The sequence below is a fragment of the Enoplosus armatus genome, chromosome 8, assembly GCF_043641665.1.
Source record: "Enoplosus armatus isolate fEnoArm2 chromosome 8, fEnoArm2.hap1, whole genome shotgun sequence".
Taxonomy (NCBI): Eukaryota; Metazoa; Chordata; class Actinopteri; order Centrarchiformes; family Enoplosidae; genus Enoplosus; species Enoplosus armatus.
The window spans coordinates 19,027,600-19,052,223 of NC_092187.1; the positions used below are offsets into that span (position 1 = coordinate 19,027,600).

Sequence of the window (24,624 nt, forward strand, 5' to 3'; positions counted from 1 at the left end):
AAAACTGCATCTTCACTGGCTTGTGCAAGTGTGTTCAGCAAGACATTTTCTCAGTTTTTATTACAAAGTCTCAACGTGTCACGTTTATGTTGCTCTCATAACAACCTAAATTATTAGGCCTCAGCAGGACAAAGCCAATCAGAAAGCTGCTGTTGGACACTGGTATTAATCAGGGGTCCAATATGTACAATCACGCAGGCAGAGCTGTTGTAGCTCCTGTGATAATGAGGACGGGGCAGTGCCCTCGTCTCATAAAGAGGCCGATGTCTGTACCAAAGGGAGGACAATGCTCCTGTCAGAGGCATCACTCCTCGGCAATGAGCAGAAGGCGGACAATAAGGAGCTGCCATCTCGCTCTGACATGCAATTCAACTGCCATGTTATTTCTTTAGCTCGCAGGAGATAAGACATTGCTATGTACTTTTAAACATTGAAGCAGAGGTTATAATATTCTGTCCCCCTCCATTGCGGCATCTGCAACGACCTCAGGGTATCTTACTGAAAGCCTCGAACTGCAGTAAATAAGAAGAAAGACATGAGAATGACTGGTTGCATTTTAAACACACTCACGCTGCAGGTAAGGCCAGCGTACCAAGCTTTTTCATATTAAAACACAGTGAAGTATGCTTATGGGAGCACAAACAAAAACACATACAGCTGCATTCAGTCTTGCAGTATCGGCTTCACTTGTCCACTATAATGGAAAATGCAATACTAGCTGGTCCAATGAGATTTAGAAGCAGCTACCGTGAAAGGCAGGTGTGATATAGTGTTGGAGCTGGGTAAATATATCTTTATCAGGGGACACGACCTAGTGATTTCCTCAAGGTAAAACACATCCACAACAAGAAAAAGCCTCTGAATTTCATGGTCAACGACTAAGAAGCTCTGTGACATGAGAATTAATAGAGGAGAGAGAGAGAGGAATGTGTTTTGTGCTGCAGGATTGAATCAATACAGAGACCTGAAATGGAGAGGCGCCTATTGTGAGAGGGACTCGCTATGAGCGAGGAGATACAATGACGAGGGTCAGAAGTCAGCGGCGAGGTGGAGGTCAACAGCTGAAGAGCTAGCAGTGATGAGAGATGGTCAGGGTGAGATTAAAGACACATGAACCCATTTATCACGCTTCTCACAGCAGGACTGCTGCTCTAGGATGACTGGGCAGAATAACTTGACTGCTATTTTACTGTGATTTGAAAGCATAAAGTGTTCTTTCATTATCAGCCTAGAAAATCGCAAACAATACGCAACGAAAGCTCAGAGAGGGGGGTGGTGGGAGAACTAAAGGACGCCTGGCAGAGCCCGTTCAGAGCGAAACAAAAGGCTTCTGCAGAGAGAGTGTGCCCAGACCACCGGCCTCAAATTGGCAAGCTGGCACCAAAACAAGGGTTGGATGAAAACTGTGGACTAGTGAATGGCATCAAGGGGAACACAAGCACACCACCGTCTAAAGCAGGTGCCAACACTTCAATGCCACAGTGGGACAAAGCACTGTCAGCAGTCCCATCAACATCCTCCTGAAATAGCCCAATGTCACGCTTGTGTTTTTAGCAACAATGTCCCTTCCACACAACTTCAACACTTTGCAAACTCATCCCCAAAGGATGTAGAAATATATATCTCCCGTCCAATAAGTCGAAATAGGTTGAAATCCTACAGAAAGGGCACCACTTCTCTCTAGTGACTTGACCAAAGAAACACTAAGTAGTGGCTGCATGTCTCAGCCCCCTGTGGCTCTCCTGTGTTGTCCCCCCTGGTGGGGATTAGAGAATAGATTTCCCCTGCTGGTTGCACTGGGCCGTGACACACACACACCCAAAGTTTGGTTTGATCTCAGCAGGTCAAATACATGAGACTTCTCAGTAACAAAACAGCAAGGCCACTTTTCTCCCTTGCAGAAAAGAAAAGCGACGGCAAATCCGCAATGAGTTCATGAACATGGCAATACAAAAAGGCAAAACAAAACAAAAAAAGAACAAAGAAATGCTGCATGAATTGCCTGTAGAGTTAAAAATGCCACAGAGCATTAACTTTTCAAAAGAACATGCTTAAAAGTAGAAGGACAACGTGAGGCTGAGGCTTGAGCCCCCGTTCTATTGAGCTGTATTTAGTAAATAAAGCAACAAGCTTCAATCAGCGCATACCAATGAATCAGGCTTTACAAGAAATATAATATCCAAACAAATGCTAGAAAGCATCAATTATTTTCCCATTCAATTCATTCACGGCAGGTCGACAAGATTAATGAGCCTCCAGTGGAGCTGCTGCCTGTAAGGGAATCAATACTCACAAAAGCTGGTTTCATAGTGGCTACTGGATCTGCGGAGTGTGAATCGAGAATGAAGTTAAAAGTGAAATGGGGCCGAGGATGGCGGCCCTCTCCTTCTGTCTGTGTCTACAGCTCTCCGTCTCCCTCTCTCTCCTCCCATCTGTGGAGCTCAGTTTGCCGGCCCACACAATGTGCACCCTGGATTGTCATCTTCAGTTTGATCCCAAGACCCACCCGCATTAGCATGCGCTTTACACACCAGCACACACCCCGCATGTAGAGCACAAAAACACACACACACACACACACACACTCAGAGCTCCTTAAATGGAGAGACGCATAGGCCGAGACCTCATGCAAGTCAAATCTTCTTGTCTTGAGACCAGTGTATCCAAGGGTGTGTGTAGCTCGTGTGAAGAAGGGGAGTGGGGGGGGGGGGGGGGGGGGGGGGACGAGAATATTTAGCAAAACAGATTCAATGAAGAAAAAAATGTTTTCTTAAAAAGGGGTGCATGTATGCATTAGTGGGTGGGTTTGGTAATGTCCTGGGACCCCTCGCCCCAAATGCTGTCACACAGCTCAGTAGAGTATTCTAGAGCAGCCAGTCGTGACCGGCAAGATGGCTACCACGGCATCTCAGACAGAGCAACAGCAGAGAAAACACTGTCGATAGTAATATGGGCCGAGAGAGAGCGAATAGAGACAGGAGTTTTCAATTTCCAGAGGACACTCCCAACATCATTAAAGAGAGTGCAGGCTGGGTTACGCCCAATCAAACTTTAACTGCTTTCCCCACACACTCCTCTCATTTGCTATGCACTTTACATCGGCAGTGTGAATATTTCCATTTCAAGCAAACACAGGCTTATTCCCTGAAAGGAAAAGGAGAAGAAAGATTCGAGGCTCTCTCCTTTTGCTTTCAGCACAGAACTCCCAGGCATCTGAATCACTATTCAAGTGAGAAGAAGCGGGCCTGCGAGTTCATTAACATTAACTGTGGCTCTTAAATTGGACAAAAGAAATTGCCTTTCAAAAGTAATAACTGCTTTGAGGGTCCTAACAGGCTGCCGACCAAGGCTTCTAATAAACATCTCATTACTATCAAAAAATGCCTGCTATCATTTGGGGGAAATTAGGAAAGGTGGAGTTACATTGGGGCTTATATTTTGTATGCTGCAGCTAAGGGCTTGTACATTACAAATTCATTCTGGCTGCCATTGCGTGATTGTGAGATTTATTGGTTGCTGCTTCTCACACAGTCTATACACAGTCCGACAGGGAGCATGACGTGGAACCTGCACATACATGATGAGACCCATCAGAGGCAGAATTCATGGTTAGCAGACTCCTCTTGGGGAGAAACACATTTTATTATGTATTGACAACCAGAGGAAATACATATATTTTCAAGGTCAAATGCCTTGTTAGTATTATCCCAAAATAATTTCATTGTGTGGCCGGCAGAGTGGAGAGTAAATAAAATGCACTCCCACGAGATGAATGAATAATTAAGGATGAACTGTGATGCTCTTTGCCAGCAGCCTACTTTCGGATTTCAAAGAAGCTTTTAGGCATTCAGAAAAACTTAAGTCTGGCCAGTTCACTCGGTAACACACATTAGTATGGTGCCTACAGAAAATGAGGCCATTGCCTGAAGTGTATCTCCTTTTCACTGATAAGATCTCTTAGAAGCCAATAATACAACCTGTTCTCATGCCACATGGGAGGGCATGCATGTGCATGAGGACAGCGATACCTTCTGTTTTGCCTCCTCCTCTACAGCCTTCTTCTTTTACAACCAGATCAATTCTCAAGCTCAGTCCATTCAGTTCATCTGGTGCAAAAGCACCGGGGGAAAACAACGGAAGAGCTACAGGATTATTACTGGCTGCTGAGGGCACCGGGGAAGAGCAGCAATCTCCAATAACCGAGTAATGTCATGCCTGCCTTAATCCTGTCACGCTCTCCAGGGCCACATCCCTGAGATACAGTCTGAGGAGGTGAGGTGTTCGTTAAACTGGATAATTAAGACTGTACAGTGCCCTGCCTGTGACCAACAAGTCTGAAAGGGGAATTAAAAGATTCACGTACACAGAATGTTCCCTTTTATTAACCTTATTACCCAAGTGGACCACAGTGTTCTGCAGAGGGACGACAACGTCTCAGGAGCAGTGTAATAACTTTCCTCTATGTCTCTATAATGTCATTATAAGTAAATAGTTAGAATACCAAGTGGATTTTCGACTTTTAAAATGAAGAATACGTTTTAAATCATATTAAAATAAGATAAGATTGATAGCTTATTGCAGATATATTGGTTGGTGTATGTCTGCCGATAACGAGAAATTGCAGCACAGGTTCCAACAAGGTTTGGGGTCATTTAGAGACTGTGTCACAATTCCATAGTTTGCACTTAGGATGCGTCTTGGCCACAATTCTTATAAGAATAAAACATCAATAGATGAATCAATAATTAATAGTATATGCCTGTAACTTAGTTGCAGCCCTAAGTACTATATACAAACATAATACAGAGTAGTCGAAACAGTACATTGCTACTATAGCCAGACAGATATAGGATTTTTGTAGCAGATGCCGATATTGATATAATTATATATTGGCCAATATTAATTTTCTCTACATAACCGATAACATAAATAAAAAAATTTGATAAGGTTCCCTTACATTTGTTTTTCTTAATAATAATTGTGACCAAGAAATTTACTGGGCGGGACATTTTTACAGTTGAAAAATAAACTTGTCTTCGTCCACTCTCTGGTGGACAAGCTAAAGAACTAGTGACACTGTTTCAAAACATGTTTGGCGTTTCTGTACTTCATTTACTTGTCATTTATTGGCTGACATATACGCCAATACCGATATATATCTGCCATGAGCTAATATCGGCCAATGTATCGGTAGGGCTCTAATTACTACAGTATCCAGGAGTGTCAAGATGATTACAAAACAGTTCCTATTGGCTAAAAATGGCTTCGGAAATCCTAAGAAGCCAACAGAATGAGCACACAAGCCAAACTCAGGTATTGCTTTGTATTGAAAACAATAATGGGGGTATGTTCTTTGCCATGGAATTCACTGCCTACATACAGAGAAGTACTGAAGGTCAGTTTTTGTTAGTAACTTTAGTCAAATACTACTTTCAATTTCCAGCGAGTGTCTCCTTGGCAGACTTTGACAAAAACTATAAAGTAAAGTTATGTTGTTGATGTTTGCTAACGTCTGGCACTGCTGAAGCAGATTAAGGTGAAAACCTTCCTTGTGGTGCTCACAGCTATAAAGTCCCAAAGACAAGGTTACACCAACTGTGCACAACAATGAATGAGTCATGCTGCCAAGGTGCTGTGCACTGCCTTCAGGCCAGAAAAGTGTTTTGAACTTTGACGAGCTTCTGTAAGAGGCCTTGTATATTGGCCCCTCTCCGTCTAAGTGTTGACGGGAGTATTTCCAGACAGAACACACATCAGGTCAATTTGCTGTCATGCGTAAATGCCCCTGAACGACAGTCAACTACAGCCTCCTTGCTGCGGGCCAGTATGACGGATATCAACCTCTATCAGTGAGCACAGAACATCAACACAACAGCTGGCACAGTTTATGGCTCCACATAATGGAAATACATAATAAAGTCACACTTCCACGATGGAGACGAGTAAATGAGCTAATTAGAGAAAAGATCTAACAACAATGTCGAGCGAGGAGGTCATAAACATTATACGGCAATGCAAAATGCTGCAACAATCATACATAATTCAGGTTTAGTTGTTTGTTGTGTAGCCCCAAACACAGTTCAAATTGGGCCAAAAAAAGAGTCCTAAAAGCTAGAAAATCTCAGCACACCACAGTCTAATAATTGTATCCGTGGTGCTAGTCAATAACCTATCAAAGCTTTGAAGAGATATTTCATTCAATTTCCCCGTACAGAATCACAACATCCACAAATCATGCCTGGTCTACCCCCCTAATACTGGAGAGGTACAACTCTGACCACCCGAATTCAAAACAGCAAAGATATCGACCTCAAATCCGCTATTAGCTCTGCTCACTGTGGCTGCTCTGATAGGGTCATGTAAAGGAACACTACGCAGCAACATAATCTCCTCACTGTGGAGAGAAAGCATTAGCAGTGCTATCTGAGCCCACGATTTGCTCTCGATGGAATCATAAATGCAACCTGTAAACTCATCTCTCGTGGACTTTGCTGCACTTCATTACAGCAGTGAAGGAAAGTTGTAAAAGAGATGCATGTTCTCAACAGCAGAAACAGAGCCACTGACTGAGACACTAGTGGACAGCTTATGCTAACACTTAATTGAGAAGCTTGGAGGATATCATTAATCCTGCTAACAATAAGAGGATTGTTGTAGGAAAATGGTGAAAGAGCATAAAGAGGACGCCATGTTAAATGCTCAGGCTTGTATGACTGTATATACCTCTGCTCATTCATTGGTATATATGCTCTAACCTCACAGTCCATTAATATTAATGTAATGTTAAAAAAATATGTTGACCTGCTGTATATCCAACAGCTTAGTCTAACAAACTAAGAAAAAAGGGTCTTTTTGAGAGTCTTGTTTTCTTGTGTTTGTATGATGGGTTGTCTCTACAGAGACTCGCGTTTCTTTCTGAAGCCTTTGCAAGAGAAGGAGACAAGAGCTGAAGTGAGACAGATCTGCAGCTCGTATGTTTCTCTGAATCTCAATTTCCAAATCTCTGTCTCTTGTCTTACTCTCTCAGCTTCTCAGCCGTTTTATCCCCATCTTCTTGTCTCCTCTAATCTCTTCTCTCTGTGGCTCGACTCAGCTCTTTATCTACGTCCCAGACAAAGCATTAAAGTGCTGAATGGAGGGGTATATTTAGTTATGAATATCCACCGTGATAACACAAGACAGGATTGAGAAAATAAAAATACACCAATTTAAGGCCAAGTAAAAGTTTAAAAACTGAATAATGCAGTACGTTTTTGGTACAACATAAGCAGCAAAAATTAATTTCATAAGAAATGAACTGCACTAACCTAAATGCTTTCACTATACAATACAATACAAACACTTTTCCCATCACGGTCCATGTGTTTGCTGAAGGTTTGTGTTCAAAAACAAGGCAGACCTTATATTGCACAGCACCCCCCGAGGACAACAGGTGGGCTTTGAGTTGACAGAACGAGAACTGAGTTGTTTACAGTTGACACTCGAGGTTTTCATTCAATCAGTTTTGTAGTTGTGGACAAATGTTTGGTGGTTGCAGAGCAGGCACAAGCTGACTTAGGCCTAACAAGTGGGGTTTGTTGTGGAACAATAAACTCATACAACTGGCATATATTTGGATTAACACTTATCATGCTATCATGTTCCACATGATATTAATGGTTTGCTTCATATGGCAAGTTTCATCTTAGTAGTTAAATTATTGAATAAACAGTTGCATTTTGACATATTAAAACACCTTTAAAAAGCTTTCACATGGGTAAATATTGACCTGTAGTGTACAGTATTGCTTTGTAGAGTATAAGCAAAGGTACACACACAAACAGCGCTTTATGTCCCTAATAGGGTGACACTTACCTCGTCCCATTCTGAGGTGAAAGAGGGAGATTTCTCAAGCCTCTTCTTGCCAGTGCTACAGTTAGAAACAGACTCGCTACGGTTTCCCAGTCCCCCTTCCTCCTCACTAGGAGGCGACACGAGCAAGTCAGAATCAGACTTGGAGAGGCTGCGTGCCAGCTTCAGGTCCCCGGGAGGGCGCATCCTAACAGCAGACATTGCCCCAGCCCCTGAGTCCCTGGGCTCCTTGTTCACAGTTGCATAAATTGCTTTTGGATCACAGTCTGTCAGGATGGCGGCCATACTGGGACGGCTAGATGGCGGCGCAGCTGCTGCTACTTCCGCTTTTACTTTGGCAGATTTTCTTGGTTCTGGCTGGCTCTGGCTGGAGGACTGAACACCTGGAAGCTTGAAGGGCTCCTCACGGCAGTCGAAGACAGGGGAGGATCCGTGCAGGAGGCCAGTGAACTGCTCCGGGACACCTGCTCCCTGATCCTGGCTCAGCTGGGAGTTATCTAGAAACAGAGAAGAGGAAAGGGCAAAGTCAGTGAAGAAAGAGCGTAGTTTGTGAAGGCTGGAAAGTGGACGTCTAACTGAGGGGCAGATCCTTAGAACAGGGCTAATAAGAAACCGCCCACATAAGCCCAGAAACAGATCTGTAATTGTTTCCTACTGGGAGTGACGGAGAGAAAAAGAGGGAGAGAGGAGAGAAGGAGTGAGGAGAAGGCGTATGTTGGCTGGAGAAATAACAGAATTCCAATCCCAGCTTGTAGCCGTCTGACAACTAGCCTGTCCGCTGGTGCCTGACTGCCTGTATTTCGTAACAGGGAGTTGAAGCTAGTCATCGTTGTGACTAACCTCACCTCACAGGCCCACTTGTCTGTTGGGTCCATTTTCCCCAAAAGGACACTAAGAGTTCCCCCGGGCTGCTGACTAAACTTTCACGCAAACACTCACATAACTATTGCAGCCAACCAAAGGACACAACAAACACACCAGAATATACAACACAAAACGAACAAGACTCTGGAATATCACCACGAGGAGTGAAACTTACATCGGCTGCCTTCTCCAAAGAAAACAACTCCTTAATGAGACTGAAGAGCAATTAAAAACAATTAGATTTTCCTCCTCCCTCTCCCTGAGGAATTACTGCCACCTAAGCCTCTTTTCCACATTCAAATCAGCAACGGGACGACAATGCTTGTTGTCGTCTGCGCAGTGGCTTTAGAAAAATCACTAGCCGGTGTGCTCCAGAAGTCATCTCCTTTTGCACTGTAGTGATGCGTGTTGCTGTCTGCCGTGTGACCAGCAGCCTTCTGTGTTTTCTGGCTTCTAATTCGAGACCCGAATGGTGGCTCAGGAATGGAAATTTGAATCGCCCTATCCTCCAGCAGCCAGACTCCTGATAATTAGCCTGTGACACATGGTGAAGGAGTGTGTATGTAGTGTGTGTGTGTGTGTGTGTGTGTGTGGACCGTCTCTGCCAGGGTGACAGGGTCAGGGTGTTTGGTGACAGGGAATCTGGGGCAGTGACACCACAGGAAAGGTAGTGACCTGTTGCAACACTTTGTTTGTCCTTCACAGAAGATTTTCAGCCGACGGTCTGCTACACCACAGTGGCTGGCTCGGCTGGGCTATCTCTCAACCTGTTGTTCAAAGACTGAAAACATCAAAAAGAGCTGGTCACGAGGGGAGGAAGCGTACCACTCAACCGTTTGACACGCAAATTCACAAAACTGCCCCATTACCGTTTCGGGGGCCATTTGCAGTGAGGGAACGTCCTGAACTCCCTCTTCACAAGTTTCTAAACACTTGAACATCTAGGAAAAGTATGTGTGGGTGTTTGTGTGTGTAATGAGGGGTGAGTGAGTGTACTGAGCACATATGTCAGGACCACAGCCAAACACCCACCCTCTCCTTGGCAGCTAGGGAGTGTGAACGCCCAATGAGCACATCAGTGTGGTTCCAACAATCTCACATGGTGTTAACCCTTGCCGAGGCCGCTGCACCCCATGCTCATACAGACGGGTGAGGTCACCGCAGAGGTGGGATGTGTATTTCATTTGGCAACGACAGCTCCATATCTTCCTAATGATATCATGTTTGTTTTGCAGACGCTGCAGCAGTGCCGGTGCTGGCTGTCACTCCACCATCTACATCCAAAGTCAATTCATGCTCTGCCTATGGAAACTCTGCTCTGTTGTTATTGTAGATTAAAAGACATTTGTAACTCTGGGTCATGTACTGCAGAAAGTCAATAAGGAACTAAAGGCCATCTTATTGATATTTGGACATTTACCGTAAAGCGAGTAAACAAATACTTCTATTGACAGTGCAGGTCAATAAAGAACAATAGTCCCTGTTATCATATTCAACAGCATACACATATATAGTGCATAACATCACGTAAAATTATGTAAAAGGCACCAAGTACATGAGTAAAACTGATAATTAGAACCACTCGCAAATTATGGTACATCTGGTTGAAGCAGTGATTCTGACAATGGAGTCGATTTTATGCTCACTGCTTATGCAATATGAAAGTTGTTGTAAGTGCTTTTGTTGCCAAACAGGTGCTTTCCATCTTCAGCCTCTCTACATCCATCTGTGGCATTGCAGTTCGTAACAGCAATACAAACAACTGAATAATTCTGAAGCAACCATTCAAAGCTTTGGTTGGAGCACTTTTAAGCGTGACAGGGAACTGAAAGGGTAAAAGCTGCACACCCAGCATGAAGAAAAGAATGGATGGCTGTGAAAGTAAATGAGCAGCAAGCGTTAAATAAGGATAGACTTCAACATTTAGAAGCTATTCTTTGCTTCTTTACTTTCGCTTTAACACGTTTATTATCATCATAGGACGTTATTACTCAGATGGAAACTCTATAAAACATGACATAGAGGTGGAAACACTATACTCCTGCTGAGAACAGCAATGTGTTTGTGACAGATGATAAACACACGGGTATCGCTGACCGAGCATATATCTCCTCCACCTGCCACAGGGTGCTGAGGTCTGGTCCCTGACTGTCCACACAGGGGGAAGAAATCGGATCTCAGATCGCCTCAATCACAATGAAAACCATTTCCACATGAGCAGAACTAAACATTCAGGCTCAGCCAGCTGTCTGGGTTTATGTAAAACGCAAAAGTAGGAACTATAACTTGCTGATGTTAACAGGAAAGAGAAGGAAAATCAAAGTGGTAATCACATATAAACCAAACATGTGGTTTTTGTGGCTTTAAAAAACAGAAGGGAGAGTATAACAGAGGGTCACTAAGGATAATATGCGAGGAAAAAGGAAATGAAGTGCCCTCTATGTTTCGAGAAGCGTTTAACATTTCCCTCACTCCACACAACATCAGCCTTTTAACAATAACTGTCAAACTGACTCACTTATTCTTGAGTCCTCTGGCAAAACATGTTCCACAAATACGAGTGCTGCTTTTGTCGAACATTAAACATCAATTTTAATGTTTAAATTCAGGGTCATTTGCACAAATACAAGAATTATATCAAGATGTTAAGATATATTTTATCATAAACTAAGATTAGATGTCAGCTCCTGCCTGTAAAAAAAACAAAAAACATGTCCATAGACCACTAGTTAAAATCAAAAAGGGCTATGTATCAACATAAGGGTGCAATGACACCACACCTTTAGTCTTGGTGTGGTGCATGAATATCAGTGCTGAAAATGGGCCCCCTTAGTTTTAACTATCATCATCAGATATTTTCAAGAAGCAATACAATCAAGAAGGTTAAGTTCAACATATTATACTGATGTTGCTGCAGTCCATCTATAACTTTAGACTCTTTCCCACAACCACAGTAAGAAAAGAATTAAACGAGCACCACAAAACTATGAAAAAACAACAGCTTCCTCCTGTAAACAGCACCATCAAATCAGCTTGCCAACCGTGCTTCTTTCTACAGTTTGTTCATTTGCAAACATGCTACAAACATAATTATTCAATAAAAGATATCCCAGAAGCCAAAACCCAGAGGCCATGCTCCTTACCTCCGCTCCATTCTTGACTGGATGACGTGGCATATCCAGCTTTAAGCAGGACGTGAATCTGAGATAGGAATGTCACAATCTGATCAAGAATTCTGTTTCATATTGGAAATGAAATGAGTCTTTCCCACTTGCCAGGGAATGTCAATCAGCCTGCTACCGACGAGCCAAATCCGCTCTGCTGCTCGAGAATGCCAGTCATGCATTTCCTGGCAGCGCTAATCCAAGCCAGCCCATCTCACCCCGCAAACTCAAATGCATTTCACTGACATGCTTGGCTTGTCTTTTTCAAGTCTGATGTGTCCCGTCCATCTTTTCTTACCCTCACAGCATTGCCAGCAGCAGTTGCTGTTCCTTATTAGGTTACTAAAACCTGAGAACAGCGGTCAAACTCACCTCCTTGTGTCCGTGGGCCCACCCGTCCAGGAGGGTGCAGGGTGTCTTTCGTCTTGCTTGGGGCTCTGAGGTCGTTTGGGGCAGTGGGTTTACGCTGAAGTGGGACAGAAAAGAAAAGAGTATACAAAACGTACCTCCCAAACACCTCCTGTGTTGCCACACAATCAGCAGTTAACAAATGAATGAACCATTATTCAGCTAGCTTAACATGAAACAAAGATGCTATCCAATTGATTGCCTGCACTGGTGGCTGGTTTGCCTACATCAGCCATGCTGTAGCTTCAGCTCACACGGCTGAAGATTAGAGCAGAGGGGAGACCACGCTGCTCATTTATTATGATTAGGCAGCTGAGGAGCACAGCTAATCCGATAGGAGCTTGAAATAAAAGATGTGAGCAGATATTGTGGGCAGCAGGTGGGGTTGTATTTGGGTGGCATCAATAAGAGAAGCTGCTAAGTGGACGATAGATTGAAAAAGGCAATAAAATAAGATATGATGGGACAATAAATAGAACGGGTTTACGCAGACACCCAGTCATGATTTGATTGTGGAGTTTAAGACGACTTCTGCCTTCTGCTGACATATGACTCAATCTCTGACTGTGATGAGACCTTCATCTTCATTATATAACCTGCTATGGTCATATGGTCATGCTCCAGATATGCAATTCAAACTGCAGCGGGGATACTGTTCTCTCAAAACTCTCTCTCTCAAAACTCCATCCATATGTTTTTTGTAGAACTTGCACATGCAGAGGTTTTACGAAAGGATTTGGCAACGAGCATGCATTGAGAGACAAAAGTATCGCCAAAATGTAACCCACTGTTTGATGTAAAGATGTAAAAGATACGAGAAGGATGACAGCAAGAATGTTATATTTACCTGAGGTAGGACACTGTTGGAAGACTGTATAGTGGTGTTCTCCTCTGAGGAGATAGAAAACAAATGAGTTAGGACTTGAAAGATTATCTTGGTCCATTCAGGGTTCAATTACTCAACATATCTTCAGAGTTACAGACGACCTATTGCCAGGTCTGACTGTCAGGAAAGACATTATGCTAAGAGAAAGTGAAAGTGATGTATAATAAAACCATGTATTATGCATGACGACATAACGGGCTACAAGTCAGACAGACTTTAGATTTGTCTCCCTGTCATTTAAACTGCGCTGGATGTGATGAAGCAGTTTTAAAACAGATGGAAGACGAATCGTTTTTAACATTTCTGTCCAACTCAAGAGTGGAGTGAGCAAAACAGCAAAGAATGCCTTTTTTTTTCTCTAACACCATAATTTATCCACATGGGGGTGGCATGACGACATCAGCGATTAAACTCCAAGCCTTCAGCTCAGTGACGTTTTCTAATGGTGCCAGTGAAGCTGACTAAGCTGGAAGGCCCGAGGGGATGTTTTTAAAACATCTACATCAACAGCTAGGGATCCAAATGGCCCCCTAATTTAATCCCATTTAATCCAATTACATGCAGTGCCATTCAACAGCCACAACTACAGAGGGTCTGCTCATGTATGGCACACACAGTCATGGCATCAAACCATGTGTGCGTAGACTCTCTTGCTGGTTAGGAATGTATTCAGGTTCTGTTGTGTTCCGACGGCTTGAGTGCGGTTTTAAAAAGTATTTTGGAAAATGACCCCAACTCTTCACCAACTCTGCCAGGAATGAGAGGTCACTGATATGCAAAGCGGTAAAGTGAGGGTATGTAGTTTACCCAGGAACATCTCTTAAAAACATTAAAAAAAAAAACTTATGTAAACAAAGAAATACTGGAAATGTACACTTCTTCATATACTTACTTCCTCCCTCTGGATCATACTTAAAGCACACAATTACCTTTATTGGATTGGGACTCATGGCTGGGCGGTGGGACTTTGGTCTGTGCAGTCAGCAACAACTCATACGTGTGATCCTCCTCCTCCTCCTCCACCATCGGCTCGCCTCTCTCATCAATACTGCTGTTAGTGTACAGGGCCTGCAGAGAAAGGAACAAAGAGAAAGTAAAGGGAAAGAAGGTGAAAAGAAAATGTAATGCACAGACAACTTGGAATGACTTGCTATTAAGCATTCACCAAAGCTGGTTATATTTTATGATCTAAATATCTTCTTCAGTGAGTAAAATGGAAAACTGTTTTAGTATAAAATAAAACTTCCTTAATGTTACTTCAACAATGCATCCTCTATGGTCAGCCACAGCTGAGGCCAGACAGGTTCTCTGAATATTGTCGTCACTTCTTTTCCACTTCACTTCCTCCTATTACGCCCCCGCTGCCTGTATCCCATGCCGCACTCAGATGAATATTTATTAAGAAGTCGTTTGATTTGAGCAGCGTCCGTGAGGAGAGCAGTCATGTCAGGGGTCGCGGCTAAAAAGCACTGGCTTTCTCAGTGGCAGATTCATTTTCCAACACTGTGTGACACTGTATTAACAAACCTCTCAGAAGAACTACATTTTAAAAGGCAGTGGTACTGCCATGACCATCCTGCCATTAATGATTCTCACATCTACCGTGCTAAAAACAGTACATGTGGAATCTCTGGTATTAGATGGCAACATGTTTCTCTTGGCTTTATGAAGCTCACCTCTTCTTCATGACCAGGGCCAGGATGTGATGAGTGGACCAGGCGGTCTTTCTGTAAATGGAATAGGAATATAAGATGTAGTGAATATACAACTAATCTATCATTAGTTCATTACAAGAAGTAAGCTAAGAAATGCATTGTATGCCCACACTGTACCACAAGAAGTTTAATGGGGGAGGGGTTTGAGGCCCAGTCATGTGAATGGAAGACCACTATCACCCTCTAGTGGGAGTTCTGTATTTTATCTCCTGTAAAACCCTGTGACAAGTTTACCATTTTCCCTGCGTGTGTTGTTTCAGTTAAACTACTGCTGACCTTGCCAGCTTCACTATCCGGCCGTCCAGAGTCCCTGTCAGAGGACTTGCCGCTGGTGAGGCTGTCCAGAGAGTGGCAAGAGGTGGCTTCAAACAAAGCCTCGTATGGGCTTTCCTCCTCGGGCCCCGGGGCCAGCCCCGAGATCAACTCATTCACCTTCTCCAGATCACCTATAACAGAGGCCAGAATGTACAGACAGCCAAACAGTTCTCAGCTGCACAAATTAAAGTTACCCCTCTGTTGCATTTTCACTGCTGCAACAGTTCCAACAACCAACTTTTCTAACATCTGCTAAATCTTACCCCTTTTCCGCGGGCTGGGACTCTCCTGAGGGGGGGGGATTGGTGGAGGGGGAAGGTCAATGTCAGGAGGTTTTCCAGTCATGTGACCTGCAACGGAACAAACAGGAGATGGCATCACAGTTGGTAAATGTGAAATCGAGAAGGATATTTCCCACCACAGTTCTCCGTTTTCACGTTTTGTCTTCACCTAGGATGAGAGCAACTATCTCTCTGCTCTTCTGGGAGGGCATGTCCTTGACAGTGTCCAGCGCTGTCAGGCCCTTCTTGTCCACAATGTTCACATCGATACCTGACGAATGACAGACAACAGTCAAGTGTTGTGTGTGGATCTTTGCTAATAAAATTTGCGTCATAGAATCTGTGTTGATTAAGACCAGCAAGTGATTCAGACGTGGCACTGAAGTCTGACCTGCACTGAGCAGTTTCTGCACCACATCCGCCTTCCCAAACAAGGCTGCTTCGTGGAGGGCACTGCCTTTCTCCGTCTAACAAGAAAAAGAAACCAGACGCATGAAGACCCAGAGGCACAGAGAGAGGACAAACACCTATATGTGACACAAATATGGTAAAAAATGAAATCTCACGTACTTCCTTGCCAGATGAATCAGACTGAGTTAAACCTGCAGCCGTCCTGTTCCAGCACCCACATTTTAGTTGGATAAACAGTATATGTATGCCCACCAACCACCCCACCACTTCTCTACTGACAATTATGTGGTTGAGGAATCAAAGCAGATCATTTTCCAGCTCACAGGGCCATGCTAATTGAAACCTGCAGGATGCAAGGCCTGAAGGACACTGGACAAACTCCCCATCCTTGATTCAGGGGAAAGGAGGACAGACTAAAGGGAAAGGTTTCTCCAGACAGATGGATGGCACAGTTTGGTACAGAGTCAGAGCCAGAGGGCCCACCAGGGGGAGCAAGGCCAGCTCTGCTTTGATACCACACCAGTTCCTTTGCAAACTGAGAGCTTAAGAGTTTTACATTTAATCTCATTGCTTTAGTAGGAAGTAGCGCAAGGAAGTGCTGCAAGAAGAGATTACGTTACCCAACATGATTTGGGCCATGACAGCATGTTAAGAAACACTTGCAAACTGAAGCTTTTAAGTTCAAACACGCATGTAGACAAAAACACACCTCATAGTTGATGTCCATGCCAGCGTCCAGCAGCACCCCCACCACAGACAGGTGTCCGTTGCGAGAGGCCAGATGCAGCGGTGTGTGTTTCTTGGTGTTACAGCTGAGCAGGTTGGGGTGGGCAGTGAGCAGCAGCTTGACTACCTCCAGGCGACCATATAGTGCAGCCAGGTCCAGTGGAGTCTCAAACTTGTTGTTCCTCATGGTAGGGTCTGTCAGCTCTTCCAGCAGAAGCCGCACCACCTGGGAGTGGCCATACTGGGCAGCACAGTGCAGCGGCGTCTCGTTGTCATTGTTCTGTTGGAAGGGGGTGGGGGGTGAACGGGTGAAAAGCAGCACGGGAAAACGGCAACATAGACATACATGGGAAAGAAAGTGACAAATAGATGTAATAAAGGAGATCAGGAGAGAAGGGACGTGGGCTGAATCATGTCTGTTAATGAGAAAGAATACATGACTCAGTGGAGTCATCGTGAGGTTAAACCAATCAGTGCATAGAGCCCACCACATTAGCAGATTAAAAGGTCATGAAAAAGCACCAACCGCGATGAAGCACATAGTGAGGCCTGGGGGGAATATCTGGCAGAGTGGGGAGGGGGTGTGCCTAGGTGGAGGACTGGCAGACATACATGGACTAATGAGGACAGGTGTTGGGGATGGCACTGAGAGCAAGGGGCAGCAGGGTGCTAGCAGAGGCACCGAGACAGGTGGGGAATTAGCAGAGACATGGGCCACTTGGACAAGAGGTCAGAACGTCACTGGCATTATATATTTGCAAAGAGTGAGACCTGGCCCATTAGTTTTGTCCTGTCACATCAATGAGGCTCTATTTCTGCTCATGCATCAGAGCACACCAAAGGCAACAAGAGTTTTAGACGTTAGACAATCAAGGGGAAGAGACGAGTGTTGCATTTCCACGTGTACTGCATTGTGACTGCTGTGTTTGTGTTTGATAGTGAGGAAACGCAAAAACAGTATTTTCATACTTAATAATAATAATCATGTGACATTAATTATAACACTAGGGCCGCCACTAGAAATTATTTTCATAGTCTATTGCTATGACAATTATTTTTTCGATTTATTGTTTGGTCTGTAAAATGTCAGAAAATAGTGAAAAATGCTCAACACAATTTCCCAAAGCCCACCATGATGTCTTCAAATATGTTGTTTTTTCTGACCAAAAGTCCAAAACCCAAATATAATCAGTTTTTCAATGTTTATAACACAAACAAAAGCAGCAAAATGATATACTGGAGAAGCTGGAACCAGAGAATGTTTCTACATTTTGGCTTGAAAAATGACTTAATGATTCAACAGTTAATTCATAAATAAATAGCTGCTGATTAATTTTCTGATCAAATCGATTAATCAACTAATTGTTTCAGCACTAGATAACACAACATATAACTGAGTATTACATAACGTCACCGACTCACTGGAATTGAGAGAAAATAGTGAGAAGAGGACTCTACAGCCAGCAACTTCCTGGTGTACTTTAAAGTTACAAATGTTCACATTATGGTGATTGAAAACCTTTTGGTCATTTGTTTTAAAAAATCTTCATTTTAGACCAACAAGCTAACAGACAAGCAAACAAGCAGCAATTTAAATCAGTAATTAAAGAGTAAACTCAGTAAGCGGTGCTTATTGGATCTAATGACTCACATGCAGCAACAAGATCAATGTCTAATAGACATGAGAACCTCCAGCGCTCTTGATGGTCTCTATCATGAACAGCCAGCAGGGGGCAAACCCACCAATACAGGAGCTGAACTGAGATGATGGCATGGGAATACTCTCTTGACCAATTCAAACAACTAACACACAATGACGACATGGATAGGCATAATTAAGACCGGGCTGCTGGGGTGTATCTAGTATCTAGAACAGAAACCCTGCTTATAGTAGGAAACAACATGAGAGCAACAGAGTGAAGCCCTCAATCTCTCAAGGTGAGACAGAATTGTAAACATGCGATTCTCGGCAATCTGCAAGTAAAGTCTGTATAACCCTACAGCGCTTTGGCTCTACTCGCATATTTGCATAGATGGGTGTGGCAGATAATGCCAGCTATTGTGGAACCACATGCTCCGAGAGTCTGTCATTCCAGACACACAGAGCCACCTACAAAGGGCTGACAGCTGGCACGAGAAGCCCCCACATGGACATGCATGATGCCAGTTTGGGTGACTCCCAGAGGAACATGCCAGCTGTGCCACTGAAGACGGGACATCGCGTGGAAGGGGGCAATAGGGCAGTTTTAGACAGGTGTCACTCGCCCCTTCAATGAGACTTTCACAAAGACCTGGAGCCAGATGGGATCAGCAGGTATCTCCCTCATTGTCAGAGGGAGAGAGCGAGATAGAAAGAGAGAGAGAGAGAGTATTGTACTATAATGGCAAAGCAGGTCACAGCTTGAGCAGAGAGAGAGGAGGTGGAGCGTAGAGAAACAAAACGACACCTGCCTATCAAAAGAAGGGACACAGAAGGCTGGCTGAGGAAAAAAGCGCTCTTGTCTTGGGTAAACTGAAAAGGGTTTAAAACAGCCTTTCTCTGAGAAGTAAACCAAAGCGACCTCGGGTTTCACTGCCTGGGTGGTTTCATCAGTTGGATTTGGGATTCTCCTCTCCGCGGTCTTCTCTTTGGCTCAAAACAAATTCACATGTCCGCACATAAAAAAGGGCATGCCGTCTTTCATCTGTGACGCACCATCAAGCATTTGATGCAGCTTTTTAGAGAGATTTACTCTGAGTATTTAGATGACTTCAACAGGCAAACATACACGCTTGTGATTACATCAGCATGATTCACTTCCTCAAATATGCAGGTCTGCCGCTTCAATAGTAATCCAAGCAAATCTAGCATGCAATGATTTACACAAATCATCCAAAACAACCGACTAACAACAGGCCAAAGCAAATTTTGTAGACGTGTGTATTACTAAAACATGAGGCCTTTTCTCACAATACAAAACAGGAGTGCAACAAAAGACACCTAGTAGACTGATACCTTGAACTCAGCACTTATGATCATGTAAAGAAGTGTCTCCCCTGTCAGTGTGGTGGTCAGTGCTCTATAGCTATGCGTCAGCCAGCATCTGATCGTATTAAACATGGCTGACCAGACACTTGACTCACTGATAGGAACCAAGCAGCTATGAGACATCGAGCCTTGCCTCGCCTCCTTTGTTGTGAGCTATGCTACTCATGTTTTTCACGCGGTGGTCTTTCCCTGTAGGGCTTCTCCAGGAACTCCTAAACACCCTCCAAACCACCTCCATCACTCGTGTTTTGACTATGATTTGTCTTCTGATTTTAGCTTTTAATACATGCTCTTTTGCAAAACATAATCTGCTCACCTACAGGGTATTAAAATCCATCCCACAGCGGACAGACCAGGAGCATCTTTAGATTATGGACCCAACTTTTACTCTTTATCTCTCATTTCTGTGATGTCTGTGGAGAACACAGAGTATTTAGTATAACAGTCATGTTTTTGGTCAAAAATTTGATATTTTGAGAATTTCCTGTGCAATATAATATATGTATGTGCTGCTACATAGACAGGCCTACTAGATAAGTCCACACAAAGTTTCTCTTATCTGCACATTGAGTGCCACTGCTGTGTAACTGCCATGTCACCATGTCAGCACCAACAACTTTTCCGTGTAGCACTTGCAATTGCCAGATTCCAGAAACATTTGTGCTGATTTATTCATTGAAAGCCACGGAACAATCATACTCATGGAAAGCCACAGCTTGAAAAACAACAACTTAAAAATCAATCTTGTCTATAGCTACTAGGCACAGGAGTTGCACTGATTGATTTCCACACACTGGTCTAGGAGACAAAAACATTCTGTCATTAAAGTGATTAAAAAAAAAGAGTAAACATGGCATGAGGGGAACTAAAAATGTGTAGCCTGGTTTTAAACTAATTTCAGCAGACCGATAGCCCTGCAGCAAAAAAAAAGAAAATCCCATTTCAAAACACTGTTATGCTAAATTAATTTGTGATATTCAGTGCAACCCGTTTCTATTCTCAGAACTCAGTGTGTTCCAGTATGAAATCTCACTCTATAAGAGAACAGGATCAGCCTTATCTGTACTGCCACAGCCCACGTGAGCAGTCAAACAATCATGTACTAACAAGACAGAGCTCTGAAGGCTATGACACAAAATGGCACCAATGACTACGAGCGGCCTCGCTGGGAGAGAGATTAGAATTCATATGACACAGCCAAGACTTCCTGGACAGTACATGTTTTTATGAAAATCCTGTCTTTACTGCGCTGCAGACAGCATAAAACCTCATCCTGATTTAGACCTCAGTGCATGTCGAACAAGAAGAGATTAAGATCTCCACTGGTGTCTGCTGCTGATTGATAAACTCTGCCCTAACCAGGAACATCTGGAGATTACGCTGCATTGTGTTTTCATGCTGCAGAATATTCCAGGGAGGAGGGAAGGGGCGCACAGTGACAGAGCGAACAGAGGATGTTATGATTCTCACAACCTGGGGCTGGGAGACGGTAACGCGGTTTGACTAGCGACCTCTGTCACGTGACGCGCTGGCTGGCAGCAGAGCGAGGCAGCGGTTACGTCACCCTGGCCCCTGGTAGTGGTAGTAGTAGTGGTGGGTGGGTGGGGGTGGTGGTGGAGGGGTGGGCTGAGCAGCTGTTGCAGCTAGTGTGCCAAAGGGCTGCCCATGCTCGCTGCATGCCCGAGTCCACCGTCACAAATCCCGCTAGCTTTTGCATATTTATATAAATCATGGATCTCACACGCACGCACAGGAGGGTGTCAATTTGTAAGTGTTAAACTAATGTTCTGGAAATTCATTATCCAGCTGTCAGCTGCAGTCTTGACTTTTTACATTTTTATGAAAACACCCCCTTATTTATAAGCACTTTATAAATATTTCTGAAATACTTTATAACACACTATATAATAGTTGTAAGCCGATATGAAGACATTTAAGTGTTTATTAATATACAGTATTTGTCAACAATTGTAACTTCTCCTATGAAGACATATTTTATATTATTACAACTGTGTTTTGCTATAATGGGTGCCCACAGGAGTTAATAGTTGTTGACAAATACATTAATAATCACCTATATCTGATCACAACTACATTACAACCATTTATTAAATGTACATTACTTACTTAATCCTCTTGGACATATAGGATGCAACAATCTTCTTCTGCCACTGGAGTATTAATGTTTATATACTGTCTGTAAATGCTAAAGTGAGGGGGGGGGGTTTACCAGTTTTCCACCTTCCCAGTGTTATGTTTTGCTGCTTTTCTCTTTGTTACATTATTTCAAACTGAATATCTTTGGGTTTAGGACTGTTGGTTGGACAAAAGAAGCGGTCTGAAGGACATCACCGTTTGCTTTAATACAAAAAAAACCCAAAACTAATCAACAGATTAATCAGTAATGCAAATGATTGTTAGTTGCAGCCCTAGTATTTTTCTTTATTTGTCAAGAGCCCTGTAAATCCTCATCTGTTATTTTAATTAAATGGACAGCAACAATAAAGTAAAGGCTGACTCTAATAGTGGATTTTTATTTGGAGACTGTCACACATTCCAGAGTAAACAGGCCTTGCAGTCCTGTAATGAGATGAATGTCTAACTGGCTTCCTGCCATTGATTGTAATTCTCTGTAAACTGGACTTTTTCCTCTATTTTACTGGAAGTTTTCCACCTATTCCACTTGATTAAATGGGACACACTTTCCAAACACAACTAACCTAAAAGCCTTTAAGATATCTTAGATACCATCTCTGCTCTACAACGCTCCTCCTCCAGTAACAAATGGCCCCAACTGCTATAGAAGACACACCCTGAAATTTGCAAATGTGAATGCATGACAATGGAGAAATCCTAAATCCCTCTGTTAAATAACAACACGTCCCCCCCAAGGGCTCGTCAAATGTGCTTCAGCCACTTCTTGGCACGACAGAGACAAGAACAAGTCCTGGAGGATGAGCAGAGAGCAGAAGGTAAAGGGAGGGGGCATGATGTGTTGTTGAGGGAAGAGCTGGAGACTGAAGTGACAGTCAGAGGGGATAAATGAGGGCGCTGGCAGACTGTGAGTGTTGTGCCTAGAGGAAGGAGGGGAAACTCTGCTCCACTGATAATGAGGTGACCAAGTCTGAGGAAATTACTTCTGCGGCTGCCATCAGAAACTTTTCCTATGTCAGCCCTCTGAGATACTGCACACAAACCTGACAGAACGACATTAGATCCATTTCCAGTCTGAATGTGAGCATATATCCGTCAAAAGCCCCACAAAAATTGCCTTTATTTTTATTAAATGTCACTTATTCGACACTTATTTTTCAGCGTCAATTTTATTCTGTCTGAATTTGTCCAAGATAATGTACAGAGCATTATGTTGTTGGAGTTCATGTTAACGGCAGAGCGCCAGGATATCTGAGCCTGGGTCAGAGGAACTCATCTAAACATATATTGTATTAGACATGTGACCTATATAGGAAGATGAAGCCTGGGTGAGAGGTAGCGTGATACGAGTCTGGGCAGACCAAGGGCTATATCTTATTATGGAATAATACACAGAGTGTATGGTAATTAACAGAAAAGAGGTCAATGAAGACATTCATTAAAATGGTCTCTTCTGAAGCCAGGGCTCCTATACAATTAATATTTAAAAATTCAGCTCTCCTATTCACTTTCTCACATAATTTCCTGACAAAGTTTGAAATGTTAATGTTTTATTCTGAATGTCCAACTGCCCGGGTGTTAGAGGAGATAATTAGATATGATGATAATGATTTGAATGATAGCCCTAAACCATCATTCCTTAGATGAGATTATTCTTCACAACAATTATAATAATGTGTGGTGTAAGAGGGAGTCGACTGGAGCTGCAACTAATTATTACTTTTGTTATCGATAAATCTACAGATTATTTTCTTGATTCATTGTCTTTACATGCCTTGTTTCAATTCAACAAACATATAAAACAGAGAAATCCTCTGGAGCTGCAACCAGAGAATGTTTGGACTTGACTTTAACGCTTAAGATTCAGAGCTGAAACAATCAGACAATTAATTTATCAATTAGTCGACAGAAACTTAAAACGGCAACAATTTTGATAATTGATTAATTGTTTAAATCATTTTTCAATCAAAAAGCATGCTCTCGTTCGAGGTTCGTAAATGTGAGGATTTGCCACCTTTCTTTGTCTTACATGACAGTAAATTGACAATTTTGGGTTTTGTATTGGTGGTCGAATAAATTGGGCAATTTGATGACCATCTTGGGCTTGTAGGTAATTCTTAGGTAATTTTCCACCATTTTCTGGCATAATGAAAATGAAAATTAGTTGCAGCCCTAAATCGATTATCAAAATGGTTTTCAATTAATTTTCAGTTTTTCAACTAATCATTTAATGAACTATTCACTTCAGCTCCAGCGTCTATAACTTTTCTAGAACAGTTTGCATGAACCTGTGTAACCCTAATATTCAGATGGCAGGGTCAGTCCAGGTCAGGTACTGTGCTTAGTGGTTAGCTGTCCCCTTCTGAGGCATCTGAAACATCAAAGTGGCCAACCTACCCAAGACACGACCAGTAGGAGAGAGGTTTAATGAATAAACATGGGTCTGGCTGGCTTCCTGGAACAGGATGACAGAAAACTGGACCCAGTCCAGGCTGATTCCATGAGTGTCCCTGAGGGGGACCACTGAAGCCCCATCATCCAAGAGTCCTCATCACACACCTTTCATGTCTGGCTAGCTCACTCCGCACAAACATCCCATCACTCCACTGGGTCACTCACCACCACTGTACGACCAATAAGCCTCGACACGGTTACTATGACAACGTCCCACCTCTTCCTCTCCACAGCAATGGCAAGCTCCCAAGCACAAACTGGGAGGTGGGGAGAGGAGGAGGAGGAGGGGCAAATACACCCATTTACACTCTCTCACAGACAAGCATGGCATGGAAATCTTTCTTTGATGCTGATGCAAAGAGACTGG

General features: G+C 43.2%; 1 protein-coding gene across 1 annotated transcript in view; it reads right to left on the reverse strand.

Annotated features, from left to right (window-relative positions):
- The window catches only part of LOC139288615 (ankyrin repeat and SAM domain-containing protein 1A-like), a 59,837-nt gene that overhangs the window by 20,939 nt on the left and 14,274 nt on the right, over window positions 1–24,624 (reverse strand). Inside the window, exons 5-14 of the mRNA XM_070909944.1 lie at window positions 16,605–16,901; window positions 15,876–15,951; window positions 15,654–15,755; window positions 15,467–15,553; window positions 15,165–15,334; window positions 14,850–14,900; window positions 14,103–14,241; window positions 13,135–13,178; window positions 12,252–12,345; window positions 7,855–8,348 (exon numbers count right to left, since the gene is read on the reverse strand). Of these exons, the coding sequence (XP_070766045.1) occupies window positions 7,855–8,348; window positions 12,252–12,345; window positions 13,135–13,178; window positions 14,103–14,241; window positions 14,850–14,900; window positions 15,165–15,334; window positions 15,467–15,553; window positions 15,654–15,755; window positions 15,876–15,951; window positions 16,605–16,901 (1,554 nt within the window). The remainder of the gene's footprint in view (window positions 1–7,854; window positions 8,349–12,251; window positions 12,346–13,134; window positions 13,179–14,102; window positions 14,242–14,849; window positions 14,901–15,164; window positions 15,335–15,466; window positions 15,554–15,653; window positions 15,756–15,875; window positions 15,952–16,604; window positions 16,902–24,624) is intronic.